Genomic DNA, 15,468 nt, shown 5'->3' with positions numbered 1-15,468 from the left:
GAACAGATATTTGACGCCACAACGTGATTAAAAAGAGCACACACACACACACACATAAAATGTGCACGTCAGAGACTGTGGAGGATTGAACACACACAGCTCCACACACTCACGGTCACCCTCACACACACACACACACACACACACACACACACAAACATACGTGAAATGTCCATATTGTTAGACTGGAATAACCAAACAGTGTTTTTTTGTGGGTCTCTGCTGCTCACAGACATGATCAATACTATTCCCTCGAATGGGTTTTTACTGTCTGTACACACGCTTGTGGGAAGCTAACAACCGTCATTGTTTTTACTGGGGTCATTACTTCTTTTCATGTATAATTGTAACCTCCAGTGAAACTGTGAAATCAAAGCAGAGAGAGCTGGCGGGTGCAGCGTTTGAAAAGGGAATGCACCCCAGTAGCTGTGTCTCGAATAACACAGGTGGGAAGGAATATTATGTTAATTGGTTTATTCATGGTAACAGAAATACTGCAGAGTATCAAAGATGCATGCAGCCAGCTTTACTATGAATAGAGCGAACCACTGTGCAGCACAGCTCCCCTGCTCCCTCTGATGGTACATGCATGTATTGTGTCTGCCCAAAGCTCATAATGCAGTCAGTTAAATTGAATTGTGATTTAATATTTCAGTATGTTGAGCATCATTTTGATTGCTATAATTGAACGGATGTATCACAAACATGAAACATGCTGCTATTAATGGACATATTCAAACTTTAAACCCTAACTTTTTAACATTGTACTTGCTGCTTGATGCTGTCCACCATTAAATCCTTCTCTACTGACATACATAGCCAAGGCAAGTTTATTTGTACAGCACATTTCAACAACAAGGCGATTCAAAGTGCTCCACATAAAACCATTAAAAGCATCAAACATAATGCAGAAGAAAACAAGATTTAAAAAGAATTAGGAACATTCATTAAAACATTTTTAAAAAACAGTGAAAAGCAAAAGATTTGATAAAACTTTCAGTGTAGTTTGAGAAATAAAATGCAGTAGTGAGATGTAGCAATTAATTAATATCCTTGAATCTGGTTCAATTATTCAAGAAGGATTTGGAAAACACTGAAATATTTTCATTTGCAGCTATTTCTAATTTCTTCGCATTCTCACCTGGCATTTTTCTCTCCTCTGTGCTGAAAAGATGAAATTGATTTGAAATAAAAAGGAAAAGCATGCGCGTGGAAATAAATGGAATTATTACACAAAATGCGTGACTAAAAACTGAATTCCATGGTTTACTGCTTCCAATCTGTGGTCAAAGCTCCTTCATTGTCTACCTTTGGTCTGCAGGTTCTGGCTGGCGGTCCAGGAGCTGAAGAAGCGTCCCATCAGAGAAGTTCCAACCCGGGTTCAGGAGATCTGGCAGGAGTTTCTGGCCCCCGGAGCACCCAGTGCCATCAACGTGGACTCTAAGAGCTACGGCAAAACCACCCAGAACGTCAAAGATCCTGGACGCTACGCCTTTGAGGATGCACAGGTTCAAATAACACCAACACCTTAAATCCCATCCGCCGCTATTTTCTGTTCGTGTTCGTTACATAAGGATGGAAAAGTTCAACTTCTTTTGCTTGTGATTTGAAACTCGTATTTTGCCACTGATACAACTGCATCAGTTTACGTCGTATTTTATGAATCACAACTCTGTTTTGGTGGTCAATGAAATGTTACATTTGATCAAATTCAGGTCAGCACAATGTGCTTCGGTAAATTGTTTCCACTTCATGTGTTTCTCCAACAGGAACACATCTACAAGTTGATGAAGAGTGATTCCTACAGCCGATTCATCCGCTCCAGTGCCTACCAGGAGTTATTACAGGCTAAGAAGAAGGTGAAAAAACACGAGACTCAAAACATTGGATGAAAAACTTAGTCTGATATTTAAGATGTGGAAACTTTCATGCAGGTCTATACCGACTCTTCAGTCTTCCTGGCATCCACTCTCATGACGTTTCAATGTCTGATGAATCAGACTTTTAGTGTGTGTGTATATGTATGTGTGTGTGTCTCCTGCCAATAATGTACTGTGTCTGATGAAGAGAGGTAGATCTATTATTCCTCAATACAGAAATGTTTGTGGTAGAGTTGTTTAAAGGTGCAAACCAGGTCAAACGGAAGAACACGTTAAACAAAATGGCACCCGCCCGCCAGCAATACCAATGAGGAGCAGATAGAGTGAATAAAACATATGAGTGTGCCGCAGGTGTGGAGGAGGGTGGGGATGCTGATCAGGACTCCTGTTGGGTTGAAAGATACCATCATGAATACCAGAGATGTGGAGGCTGTCATAATGTGATGAATCACTCTAAATCGCACACTTCTATGTGCTCTGTCTCATGCCTCCTATAGTTACACAGCTTGCAATCCTGGGAAAGAGGATTTTGTTATGACAGCTCGGTTCTTATTATACAATACCTTGTTAATGCACTACGTGACTATTTTGAATAGCTTAGTAATGATGGAGTATGCGTGCTCTCATTTTCTACATAATCATTTATACATCATCACCTTCCTAAAATAATGACCCAAGTCATTTCTTTATTTATTTTTTACTTATAGGCAAAATATAACGGCCTAAGTTACACTCCTGAAATAGGCCATTATACCACAACTACTAACTATCTGTTTAACTGAGGATGTATAGGAGATTGTACCAGAGGTGGCGAGCATCACATGGAGATGATTTAGGCAACGAAATCGGCTATTATTTTAGGAAGGTGACGAACCAAGAATCCACTGCACACTGCATTTGTATCCCTTAACGCATCCTTTTTGTGTCCCCACAGAAAAGTAAGAATTTGTTCTGAAGGCATTCGCTTCCAGGTAATGCCCAATACAAAACGACACACACTATACATTGCCAGTTACTATTGTGGCAGACACTTATTTTCGGCTTGTTTACTGCTTTCAGATATGTAGAACTATATCCGGTGTCACATTCACATTCAGCTCAAATCTTAAATTTGCACAGTGCATGCAATGCAAATGCATGGCTGCCCATATTGTTATTCAACCAGAAAGTATGTATTTATTCTCTCTCACTCTCATTTACATATTGACCTCATTCTCCTTTCCCCCTGTCTGTTCTGCCTTTTTGTTCTCTTCTCCCACCACAGGGGAAACCACGAGCATCCAAGAGGCTGACCAGTCATGTGCCATCATGCTAAAATCAATGCCATCCCTCTCTCTCTCTCTCTCTCTCTCTCTCTCTCTCTCTCTCTCTCTCTCTCTCTCTCTCTCTCTCTCTCTCTCTCTCTCTCTGGGACATTGAGAGGGGGACCATCTCATCTCTGCGTCATCATTGTCTGTCCATCCGCTCTTGGCTCAGCCGGGCGATGAGCCGAACCGTCTGTTCGTCTGTTGTCCACCGGATGTTGCATGTCCATGGAGAGGAAGCTCCTTCTTCACTCTCCTCTTACAGTACCTGATATATTTCCAGTATTCTTAGAAAGGAGGCACTGCTGGACTTGTGAGGACACTGACAGACTGGCAGGATGAAAAATGCCATTGAAGAAACATCAAATTCAGTGTTCCAGTTCTTTCCATTGTAACTGCTGGATCGGAGGCCCCTCTCTCACTTCCAGCCGAAACAAATGATGTCAGAGACAAGAAAAAAGAAACAACCACGTGGAAAAAATTAAATAAAATGACAGCTTAAACTGATAAATCTAGCCAATGTCATCGCTTTACATGATCTGGGGTCACAGATACTTTGTCACACTATGGGAAGTGTTGTGCAGAATGAATATACAATATATATATACATATATATATTATGTTTATTATAATTATGATTATTTATTGTGCATTTATTTTGCTTTGCATTATTTTATTGCATTACAATAATTAGCACATATGGTTTTCATTGCACTTGTAAAGTCACAATCAAAATTACAAAAATACTGTCTCCTGTCTTATGTAGAACATAATTCTTTGTTATTCTCTCCTGCATTTATTTTTATACCATATTTAAAGACACTTTTACTGACTTGTATTATTAAAGTTGGCCCTCTATCTGTTACATTGTCCGGGATTTGGATTTTTTTTCAAACTTTTTGATCAAACAAAATGCAACTTTAGCATTTATTCGTTTATCCTGCAGGGTTAGAAGAAATCCAATAAGCGCTTGGATAATGCAGTTCTGGTTTCGGCCACTAGAGGGTGTTAAGTTATTTCCTACTGCAGGGATCTGCCTCCTCTCAGCAACCAGCTCCTACGAGATCAACAAAATGCACCACAGTACTCTGCAGACAAATTACGTTTTGTCATGCGAGAGTGTCATCATCCTTTGATCTGCTGAAGGGGTTATTGTTCTGACTCTACCCATCTGAGGTTTTGCAGGGTCTGTTGATGTTGCATGTCTTTGATGGCAGAAGTGACAGCTAGTTTTTTTCAGTCTCTGTGCCCAGTGGTCAGCTTTGCAAGAGCCACAAAAAAAGACAAACATTTTTGTCTGAGTTGCTTCGAGGAATGTGAATTGTGGCAATTTTCAAAGCATTGTGTTAGTGTGTCTGGCTACATACAATGATTTATGGATTGGGGATTATGGGTTGTAATGTGATGTGGTCACAGTGCCAATGAGGATAATTTAAGGGTATTGAAGGACATCATTGTTTCTTCACAATGTTGTCCTTTATTGTCCTTCGTGGCAAAATGTAATCCCTCTCCTAAAAATATAACCGTAAATGTCAAACACAGAGGAATGGGTAAAGAAAACTTACCGTGGTAAAAAAGAAGACAAAGTTTGATATATTATGGATGGATGGATTACAAAAAATATATATATCAAAGGCAAAAATAAATAGGCAGAGAGAGACAGACACAAGGAAAGACAGACCGAAATGAAAGAAAGCTTGGTTTGATTCACACAATGACCAATAGGATAAACCCTCCCAGTTTTGAGGAGGGAAAGGGGGTGGTGGGGATTCAAACTAAGGCAGGCTTTACAGTGAGTCAAACACTCTCAAAGACAGACTAGAGACAGTCCCCACAGCGCTAAGATATGGGCTTTCTGTGACTGAAGATCTGGAGCTTCTCTCTTAAACCAAACAGCAAAAAGCCTAAAAAGAGAAAGTTAGACTGAAAAAGACACTGCTGGTCCAGGGGGATGGAAAACAGATCCGAGTCCCCGATTTAGGAAAACTTCAGTCGGCAGAGGAAAAAAAGAGGAGCGAAGACGAGCCTCGGGATACTACAGATTATGTTGCCATGGAAACCGAAACTTGGAAGCGGACGCAAGGACCACTGAAGGTGGACATCCTCCCTTGACTGCATCCTCGACACGTTACGGTCCCGCTGCGAGCCTGTGGTGAGAGGTACATAAACCATGCTTTTCACTGCTATAACACCGACTTAACTCTCTAATACTTTATTCAAGAGTCTAAGAGCTCTTTTTCAACAGTGTTACCATTAGAAAGAACTTTCTGAGTGTATTTTAAAAAGTCAACTTGCATAACAAATAGTGAACACCATGTCATTGAAGAAAGTGAAGATTTCAATTATTCTCGACATGATTTCAAAGTACGATGATAAATGCTTTGATGATGGACATCCTTTGCAGCGTATATGTGAAGAAACAGTGACTGTACAAGTGATATTATCATCTAACATTTTGGATTTACTTTGAAAAGTGTAGACAATTAAGTACTGGTTCAACATACTAGCACTTTGAAACAAGTGGGCAGTAAAAGACTGACGGACATAGTGAGTGACTCAGTGAGTCTCTGAATGACGAAGCACCGAGCCATGTAATCCGACCAGCAGTCGTTGTACAGCTATTTAGTATTTCTGCCAGCAGTGAGGGTTTGATTCCCACTGGGGCCACCCATAGTAATAAAATATACGCCTTCGAGGTACTGGATAGGTGTTCTGGATAAAAGTGTCTCCTAAATTACTATAATTAGCGGCTGGAGGTTCCCGGGATTTAGTGTTGTGAGTGAGAGAATTAGTGAGTGATGACAGTGTGTTGAGGTGTTCATCGCAGTGAGATTACGAGTCAGTTTAGTTTGTACAGTGAATATGAAAAAGAGAGAATTGAGAGATGTTAATGTACACCGTGAATTTGTGATCCATGTGTGCAAAGTATCCTCCCTTCTTTTTTTTTTCTCTGTTCATGTGTACAGGTGTGTATTCTCTTTTGTATGTATCTTTTGTGTATTTGTGTGGACTGATGTATATCCAAGTCGGTGTGTAAACACATGTGTGCATGTGTTCCTGCTGTATGCGTGCGGTGAATGGTTGGGTTTTGCCTTCTGATCCTTCTTACAGCTCTGGTGACTGCACCACCTTGTACCGCTCTGATGTCAAAGAGGATTTAGCACGCAGACACATTACACTTTCTTTAGCAACAGAAAACCCTTCGTTGTAGGCCTCTAAAGACAGTAAAACTGGTATTTAATGCAAGCTGCCAACCACATTATTAACATATGAAATTGACACATGAACAGGCACTAAGAAAACACTGAGGAAAGAGGATTAAAATTGCAGAGTATGCTGCATTTTGGCCAGTTGCAGGATTTTTTTTCTGTTAAAATATGTTTTCGTTATACCAACACAACATTCACCTTGTGTGAGAGCAAAAATGGCTTAAAATGATTAGTATTAAACCCCTTAACAGGCAGTGAGTGGCCTGCTGATTTACCAGTCATTGCGATCACAACTAAACATTGTTCTAAACCCACAGAGCAATTATTTATTCTTGATGGCATGGTAAAGCTATAAAAAAAGCAATTGGCTCGGATGTATGTCATTTGTAAACATATATAACATTAAAATGATCTGGATCAACAGAATATAAGTGTGATTCTGTCAGGTAATGTGAAAAAAGGTAATTGTATCAACCTTAACACTTCCAGAACTCCCTTGGGACTCACAACATTACTATAATACAAGCAGCAAAACTATTTGCTGTGTAAAGAAAAGGTGAAGTAATGACTAACTGAGCGGAGAATGGAGACCTTCTACCTCTCCACTGCGCTCATACGGAGGTTACCACTAACGCCGACCCGACCACCGACTGTATAAAATATGGAAGTTGTCTTCATGACGCCACTCACAGGTTTCTGAGCGTGGTTTCGGCCATCTCCATCTTGGCATTGACGACGCAACCGAACTCCCAGCTGATCCAAAAATGGGCGAAGAGGTGGACCGTTGATAGCTAACAGCGAGCAACCGAAGATGGCTCCCACCAAAGCACTGTTAGCGCCATTAGCTGCTGGCCACAAGCTCAGTTGTCGCCACATTGAGAGCCGCGTGGAGGCACGAGATATGCTCTAAATTTCTAGTTGAGCACCTTTAAAGCTACTTCAGGGAAAACAAAAGGAAAAAGCTGCATGTTATGGGGTTTAAACAAACTTTAAGTGCAAATGGAAGGTGATGCTAATGACTGCAGCTAAGTAGCGTCGTCCTGATCTGAGATGTGAAACCCTGTACTATCATAGCATCTCTAATTGCCTCTCATCCTCCACTAAAGCACTTAATGTTGCAGAGGCAAAGGAGTTGCCTAACATTCTTGCCAGTACTTAGCTTGGAAAGCATTATATATGGGCTGCTAGTCATTATCAAGATGGATTGTGGTGACAAATGGCTGCCCAAACGGCCTAAAGCAGCCTCCTGGCAATATTGGCATTAGACACATTTACAGAGAAAAAGCCCCCAAACGCCCCCACCCCTCCAACTGTTAATGAGCCAACAGCCGAGCGTAGTTTGGGAAAATAGAATCCGCAAATGCAGATAATGACATGGTTCCTCTTTGTAATTGGCTCCAAGTGAAAACATTTCATTTACCTCTCTTTCCCTCTTCATATCCTGTGTGTGTGTGTGTGTGTGTGTGTGTGTGTTCGGCTACCCTTGTGTGATTGAGGTTTGAGCTGCACGGTGAATTAAATGCAGTTCTACTGTAATTAACTGCACTTACCAGTCTGTGTATGAGACTTTCTGACGCACCAATAATTGAGGCATCAGGTTTTGTTTGTTTTAACCTGCCTTTGAAGACATGCTGGGAAGATGTTTCACATGGTTTAGTGGAAGTACATCTGTGTGCACACATTTGAAAGTCTTGAATGGGTTATTATTTATTTTCTTGATTAATTTCGTTTGTCTGTCTTTGACTTACGGGGGAAAAAAGACCCATTGTTATCCACTCAGAGAACATTGCTATGGTATTATAATTCCATTCTCAAAAACAAAACACAAGTTCCCAGTGATGATAATAGTTGTTTCTCAAAAGGCTTGTGTCGTGCTCGGCAGTCTCTCTGGTATTTGTTTCTGGTATTTGTAATTTCATTAGAGGTCTGAATTTTGGAACCAAAGTCTGCCACAGTTCAGTGGAGCGTATCCCTAAGTATTTGTGGTTCTGGTAAAATATAAAGCTGTGTTTGTGGACAATATTGGTGTTCAGCAGACAGAAAGGTCCGGTTCAGTTCTGCCTCAGCATTAAACACACAGAACCACAGGCTCCTTCCGTCCCTGGGACTTTGTGGTGATTAGTGCTGTGCACCAAGGAGAGACAGACAGATAGATGGACAGAGACACATGTGACAGGAAATAAATGAATAGACAAACAGCTTGTGGAGCGATGAACAGTTGTAGGATGAGGGAATATACTACGCATGAAGCCCAATGTTGTTTTTGTTTTCCCAATGGGTCATCTGTCCCAAACCCCAGCATCTCTTCAGCCCCTTCCCGTCGATCTCCCAACCCAAACCACGAACCACCTCAGGGGCTCCCCCCGAAGCCCACGAATCCCTGCCCCAAAAACCGCAATTTGTCTCGCAGAAGAGATTGATTAGGATAGCTTAGCAGGGCCGACACTATCATACTTAGGCAGAGTTTGGGAGTGGAGAGGGAGCGCTGCTGCTGGCTGGGTAGGCCATCCGTCACGCCCTATGTACACAGTCAGTCAGGTCATCCTTCAAAAGTCCCCGGAGCATCGGAGACTGTAGCTCACCGGAGTCAAAGGGTGCCTCTTTCAACGATGGACAGCGGGGAGAACAGGGAAACAGGGAACAAGAGGCTGCATGCAGAAGCTGAGCCGGTTCCCCTGAGCGGGGGCTCATGCATTTAAATACAAAGTCAGCAGGAATGAGAGGGAACAGCTGACAAATGAGACCGTGTTGTACATGGAAGGTAGATCAGTGGAAGATGGAGTGGGGTCGTGACTCTCTGATGCAGAAGTTGGTGAAGGACCCAGGGGGGAGTCTTGGGTTTAGTTATTCTAACCTTAGGATGGGCGCGTGTGTGTGCTAGCTTGTGTTTGCATGTAAAAACGTGTGCCTATATGAGAAGTAAAGCCCTGAGCTGCAGTTTCCGTCTTGATTTTAATATTTAAGATTTCTATTTGGCAAAATAAAACCACATATATAGCTATAGAAGCCTGGCTCCATCATGGCATCCCGCATCAGGCTGCGCTTGGCAGGTGGACCACAGGACGAGAGGAAGCAGACTCTGTTTTTGTGTCAATGTTGCTCGGTGCTCGAAGTTGATGGACAATGTTGAATGTGAATGTGTTCCTTCTGATGCAAGTTCAAAAATGCACTTCAGGAATGCACTACTGTTTCTGTTTTGTTTGTCATGTTTTTCTTGTGTAACAAATGGGCTCCAATTGCATTTCTTTGTGCAACCCTGTGTTGCATTATGACAAACTTTCCACACGTGTTTTCATCTCTTACAGTAATAAAGAAAGCAAACGACAAAAACAAGAGATCAGATTTGCACAAGAAAGTGTTACAAAGTCAGGTGTCTATGTAACTCCAACATATTTAGATATCCTGATATCCTCAAGAAAAAGTCTGGTTCGAATTCAAACTACATTTTTGCAAGCTGGACAAACAGCTGCTGTCTAGCTTACGCTAGGCGCTGCCGGGATAGTGATATACTGACTTGAGATCTCATGCAGCTCGGACAGAGCTGCATGACCTCAGGGTCAAGGGCAGAAAAAAAGGAGACAAAAAACTAAGTGGATTATGATAAAGTAATTTGTACCATGTCAGAGTGAGTTGCAGGTCCAGGAAGGAAGTGGGACGTACGAATGTGTACAGCAAAGAAGAGTCTGTGAATGGGAACAGCCAATGGCCTTGAGGCACTTTGGTTCTCTGTCAGAATTTCTGACTTGATGTCATGCAATATTTGTCAAGAGCAACATCTGCTGAAAAGATGCTCGAGTGATGGTCAAAAATGTACTGGCGCAAACTCTGACAGCATGCACACGGGCAGATACTCCATCCTGACAGGCAGGCAGAGAACTCCTTTTTCTGAATCATGCCATCGTTCCTTTCATATTATGGTGATTGTGGACAGTCTGGGTCATTCTCAGTTCAGTTTGCTGCATCGTACATCACCAAAGAATAGAAGAGTGGACTCCCGAAGGGTAAGCGTTAGAGTTCCCCCATCTCTTCCCCTAATAACATGCAGATGGGCCTCCCTTAATGCCTGTTTACATATCTGCGGCATAGTTCATGACTAAAGTAAGCAAAGCCCTAATTATTTTACCCGGCGACGTGACCAATAAAATCAACTTCCCCTTCTCATAATGGGTGTTTAAGTGTATCCTTTGATGGCAGCGCTTTGTTTATTTTTGGAAGAGTTGCGTAGCCGAGAAGAAAGCAAATAGAAGTAATGACACGGAGATGCTGACAAATGGGGGACCCGGTGATGGATTCATTTCCTCAACGATGCCTTGAAGGCTGGGCAGCGAAGGTGGTTTAACAGGAATACAGATTCACATAATTACACAATTACAAATATGATGGCAACACTAATATCTGCAATTGTCAGATTGACATGTATCATCACATAGTGCCTGAATTAGAGTTACACCAGCAAACATTTTGAAATTCGCTTCAACAGATGTTTTATTATTCAGAAAACATATTTTTTTTTGTATCCGTTGAGAAATGTCATGTGCCTCTCTCTTTTTTTTTTTTCCAGAATGCTGTGGAGAATAACTATCCCAGTCATACTGGCTGGGGTGTTCTGCATCACTGCAGAGACCAAAAAGCACCGGCCCCAGGGATCCATCCCATCCCCACACAAGACCAAAGGGAACTTGTCCTCAGAGCGTCACCACCGCCTATTGCAGCCCAAACCGGAGGTGCTGTCCTCCAGCCGGGAGGCCTTGGTGGTGACGGAGCGGCGCTACCTTCGCAGAGACTGGTGCAAGACCCAACCCCTCCGTCAGACGATCAGCGAGGAGGGCTGCCGCAGCCGCACTGTGGTCAACCGTTTTTGCTACGGCCAGTGCAACTCCTTCTACATCCCCCGCCACATGGGCCCAAACTCGGGCGAAGGACAGAATCGAGGCCCAGCCTCGGGCTCTGGAAGGAAAAGCCATAGCAAGGCCCAGGAGCCGTTCCAGTCCTGCTCCTTCTGCAGGCCGCACCGCATCACACAGCTCACGGTGCAGCTAGACTGCCCAGACCTGCAGCCGCCGTTCAGACATCGTAAGGTGCAGAGGGTCAAGCAGTGCCGCTGCATGTCTGTAGATGTGAGCGGCCACGGGAAACTGTGAAGGACTAAGACGGCCTTTAAAGATTTGAACGACACATTATCTGTCAAAGGCAGAAACTCACAAACTTTGCAAAACAAGGACTGGCTCCAAGTTGAACTACGCTGCACTGTGTCCTACAATACAACGACATGGAACACAGAACTGGTATTACTGAACAAAGGCTCAACGTTGATTTAATCAGAGACTAGCGGCCATGTGGGCAAGCTGATGCTGTTGAAAAAGACTGCACAAGAGACACTGATGATGAAGTAGACAATTTCAAACATTAAAACACTTTTTCCCTCCCTGTTATTTCAAGTTTATATCAACCTGACCATTTCTACATTTGTGATAAGTAAAGAAAGTGCCTGGGAGTTTTAAAACTACAAAACAAAGGATACTGCTGATAATTCAGCTTTTTATAGAAACCGTAGAAATAGTGTGACCCCTGTAATGAGACATGTTTATATGCAGGTGGATACAGTAATTACAGTTTGCCACAATGTTTTAACTTGTAGAAGATATTGGTGTTCTCCAAGTTTTGTATGCGTTGCCCTGTATCTTTTCCTTGACTCCTATTATGTCCCAAATGATACACACGCTGATATAAAGGACAATATTTCAAGAAACATGAAGCAACACAGCAATGACGAGTGGAATCGTCCTGCTTGGACATGAGCCTGGCTACATCCTGTACATTTGCCACAAATATACTAGCCAGTAGGAAAAAACATACTGCAGCATGTGTAATGGAGGTGCAATGCAATATATACAGTATATATATATATATTTTATGTATGTGTGCAAGTATATGTGAAAAGTATATTAAATCTATTTCATACAAAACGGCGGTGTTTCGAGTGCATGTAGTTCTGTACCAATACACAGACGGACACATGATGACTGGAAAAGATTTTTCAATTTAAAAAATGTATGCCATTTATTTTATTCAATAAATATATTTTTTTTTATGACAAGGGTATTCAATCAAAACACATTGTTGGTATTGCACATGATCACAAAACATGTTCCTATTGCTCCGTTTGCATATGGGAGTTCACACACACACACACACACACACACACACACACACACACACACACACACACACACACACACACACACACACACACACACAGTAGTGAAAGCACATCTAACTGCATAGGGTTTTTGCTTCAAACATTTTGACGTTACTGCGGAGGAAATCAATAGTAGGTCTATATCAGATCATATGACTACTGTGGCCTTTTTGGATGAAAAGACATTATACTACAATATAGGCGCTGCTACACTCATCACAAGGTTCTAACGCAAGCTTGATGGAATTATTAGGCATAAAGTTATCATGTCTCAGCTGATGTAAATCAGATTCTTCACATGTAACATTTCATTACAGGTGATACGTCTCAAAAATAATCTCTGATCTGAGCACTGATTTGACCCCTCCACTGTGCGATAAGGCACTTTCAGTCAGGCAGGTGATCCATGCCGACCGTGTAGAAATGTTATAAAATTCTGTGCTTTTCACCACTGATGGAGATATAAAGAGGAAGTGCTCATTCCTTACTTAAAACTAGGCTTAGGAAAAAGAAAATAGGCTATACACGGCGTATAAAATCCTCAGTAGTGTTGCTGGAAAACGTACGGCGGAGTCTGAAATTTGTAGCAACAACATTTAATCTCAGTTTGAGGATGTCTTTTGGTGGCAATGTTTGTATTTAATTATGCAAGTGCCATGACAGGGTGGCTGAGAAAGTCATTTTTCATTCCACTTTTAAACAATATAATATCCACTTTGAACTAACTCACAATAAACATGTCGAAATGAATTGAAAACAAACACCGGAAGCAAATACATGCTGTAAAAACGACCGATGAGTCACGTCAGATTGTACAGGCGGTGCTCGCGCAACAGGCTGGGTCAAATGATCGTTTTCCATTCTCTGCTTCAGATCTTCTGACCCAGTTTGGCTTTCTGTGGAGTAAAACACAGACCTGAGTTATTTACAGCGAGCAGCACTGGCACTCAAGAGTGTTGTTTCTTCAACACCCTGACAAGTGTTTGGAAGGAGGAGACAATTTGCACCGAGAGAAGAAAAAAAGGAAAAGCGGACGATATTTCTGGAGCTACATCAACAAACGAAAGCACAGACGCAACCATATAGCAACTGTGACAAGAAGTGCAGAGACGTACGATTCCAGTTGCATGTTTGGGTTTCACATTGTAGGAAGCCTTCTCTTTGGCCTGCTTGAAGCACTCTTCAGCCCTTTTGACCCTAAAGAAACAAATTACAGCCATTAGTCATCATATGAAGACCTCAACAGCAAAAAAAAAGGGAGACAATCATTCACGTTGCTGCTGAAATTCATTATTTTATCAGCAAAAAAAAAAGAAATATGCAGGAGAAAAATACTCCAGCGTTGGTCATCCAGACTACGGTCATTGGGGTATTCATCATTTTTGGTGTATGTGGACACAACGATCTGGGTTTGTCAAAGTGCCAGTGCTCCTACTTTGAAATGATTCACTCAGATAGTTTACGAGTGCATGCGCAGAGCCAGCACTGTCACTACTCATTTGTGCTTTAAAAAAGATAAAATGTCAGCATGTTGGCATTGAGTGAGGAAGAATTCATACGAACAGACATGCATCCTGCTCACTCATTACTCGGGTACTGCGTGTGCCAGAGTTGCATGTCCAAACAGGTAAGGATGAATATCTATAGTTCCACTGGAGTCGAAAAGCAAAACCAGCACAGAGAATTGGGATGATTGCCTCTAGCAAAGGGCAAAGAGTTAATGCTTTTTAGTCTTTCCTACTGAACAAGCAAAGCTTGTGACATTTTGCTTCTCTTACAAATACATATCACAATTCAATCTTCATTTAACATAATGGACCAATTTGCTTTTTGTTGACATATGCAGCAGTATCTTTATATTCATCAAACCACTGGAAGCTATCTGGATGCTGCATGTGTTCTTTTCATTACTGGGGTGAGGACAAAGATTTGGGTCATTTAACCTCTTTTCCCTTCATGAATTTGAATGAATCTGATAGGATCTTCAGTGAACACGATGTACTGCAAGTTATTAATGGTTCAGGAACTTTTACTTTGGGAAGGTAACATTGGTGCATCTGTAATGACAGTTTAAAAAAAGGTCAGATAGTGGTGTGCCTCTCCTAAAGACAAAGAAAGAGTGACAGAAAAGCCATTGACATTGGAGCAGGATTTGATTTTAGGACAATAGGTTCAACACTTCTGTGAGTATCCGTTTCAAGTACAATGTCACCTTCGGAAAAAAGGGAACATGTCATGAAATCCTCACCGTTCCTGTAACATCAGCTTATTTTGCTTCTTCCATTGGTCTTTGAAATCAGTGGAAAACTCGTGCCAAATGGAGAAGAACGTGTTGGGAGAGACCTCTTTCTCTCCTGCCTTGGGTTTCACTGAGAAGGACACACTTAACTCCAAGAAGCTGAGGACAGAGAACAAAAACAGTACTTCCAGACTAAACTATTACAACATGAAACAGACGGAGACGTGCGCCAACTTTTGTGAAACTTAGCGCTGAACAAATATGCGAAATATGAAAGGTAATCTGGGAATAATATGTTTTTCGCCAAACAAATGATGGGCGAACAATGCACACAAAATGGAATTCCTTCCCCGAAAGCAGCAAAAGTAATTATATTTCTCTGACAGATTAACTTCCAAAACTAAAATCAAACTATTATACATCTCATATAGTGCTTTGTCACTCTTCTCCATGGTGTAAACAAGCTTTTATGTATGTTTGTGTACACATAAACGCACACACTGTTCTCAGCGCGGGTGAGGAAAGAGAGGAATGAGAAAACATGTTCAACCAGGAGACCAAGACAGATCTGACGAAAGGAAAGCATGCATATGGCAGGGGATGACACATGTTCAAGTGTTAAATGTGGAGGCCATTT

The 15,468-nt window shown here is 41.8% G+C and overlaps 3 protein-coding genes across 5 annotated transcripts in view; 2 read left to right on the top strand and 1 right to left on the bottom strand.

Annotated features, from left to right (window-relative positions):
* rgs7a (regulator of G protein signaling 7a) overlaps positions 1-4,030 on the top strand; it is a 51,630-nt gene extending 47,600 nt beyond the window's left edge. For 2 of the 3 annotated variants that reach the window (XM_068567717.1, XM_068567718.1), the window contains exons 15-18: positions 1,322-1,508; positions 1,770-1,859; positions 2,815-2,851; positions 3,145-4,030. In XM_068567717.1, coding sequence (XP_068423818.1) covers positions 1,322-1,508; positions 1,770-1,859; positions 2,815-2,835 — 298 coding nt within the window. In that variant the 3' untranslated portion in view covers positions 2,836-2,851; positions 3,145-4,030. The remainder of the gene's footprint in view (positions 1-1,321; positions 1,509-1,769; positions 1,860-2,814; positions 2,852-3,144) is intronic. The other variant, XM_068567716.1, reaches the window with a different exon arrangement.
* A 998-nt stretch (positions 4,031-5,028) lies between these two features.
* LOC137780031 (gremlin-2-like) lies at positions 5,029-12,263 on the top strand. The gene is made up of 2 exons (XM_068568347.1): positions 5,029-5,343; positions 10,955-12,263. The coding sequence occupies exon 2, from the start codon at positions 10,956-10,958 to the stop codon at positions 11,532-11,534; it is 579 nt and encodes a 192-aa protein (XP_068424448.1). The 5' UTR covers positions 5,029-5,343; position 10,955; the 3' UTR covers positions 11,535-12,263.
* Positions 12,264-13,098: 835 nt separating this feature from the next.
* fmn2a (formin 2a) overlaps positions 13,099-15,468 on the bottom strand; it is a 34,130-nt gene continuing 31,760 nt past the window's right edge. The window contains exons 15-17 of the mRNA XM_068568172.1: positions 14,841-14,990; positions 13,708-13,789; positions 13,099-13,488 (exon numbers count right to left, since the gene is read on the bottom strand). Coding sequence (XP_068424273.1) covers positions 13,462-13,488; positions 13,708-13,789; positions 14,841-14,990 — 259 coding nt within the window. The 3' untranslated portion in view covers positions 13,099-13,461. The remainder of the gene's footprint in view (positions 13,489-13,707; positions 13,790-14,840; positions 14,991-15,468) is intronic.

This window comes from Clinocottus analis, unplaced genomic scaffold (genome assembly GCF_023055335.1).
Source record: "Clinocottus analis isolate CAN_PGR_092001 unplaced genomic scaffold, fCliAna1.0.p SCAF_8, whole genome shotgun sequence".
NCBI lineage: Eukaryota > Metazoa > Chordata > Actinopteri > Perciformes > Cottidae > Clinocottus > Clinocottus analis.
Note: the sequence above shows the minus strand (reverse complement) of the source record. Positions and strands in the feature narration are given on the sequence as shown.

Excerpts from the sequence above, each read along its gene's own strand:
- LOC137780031 (XM_068568347.1), top strand. The coding sequence starts at position 10,956 with ATGCTGTGGAGAATAACTATCCCAGTCATACTGGCTGGGGTGTTCTGC.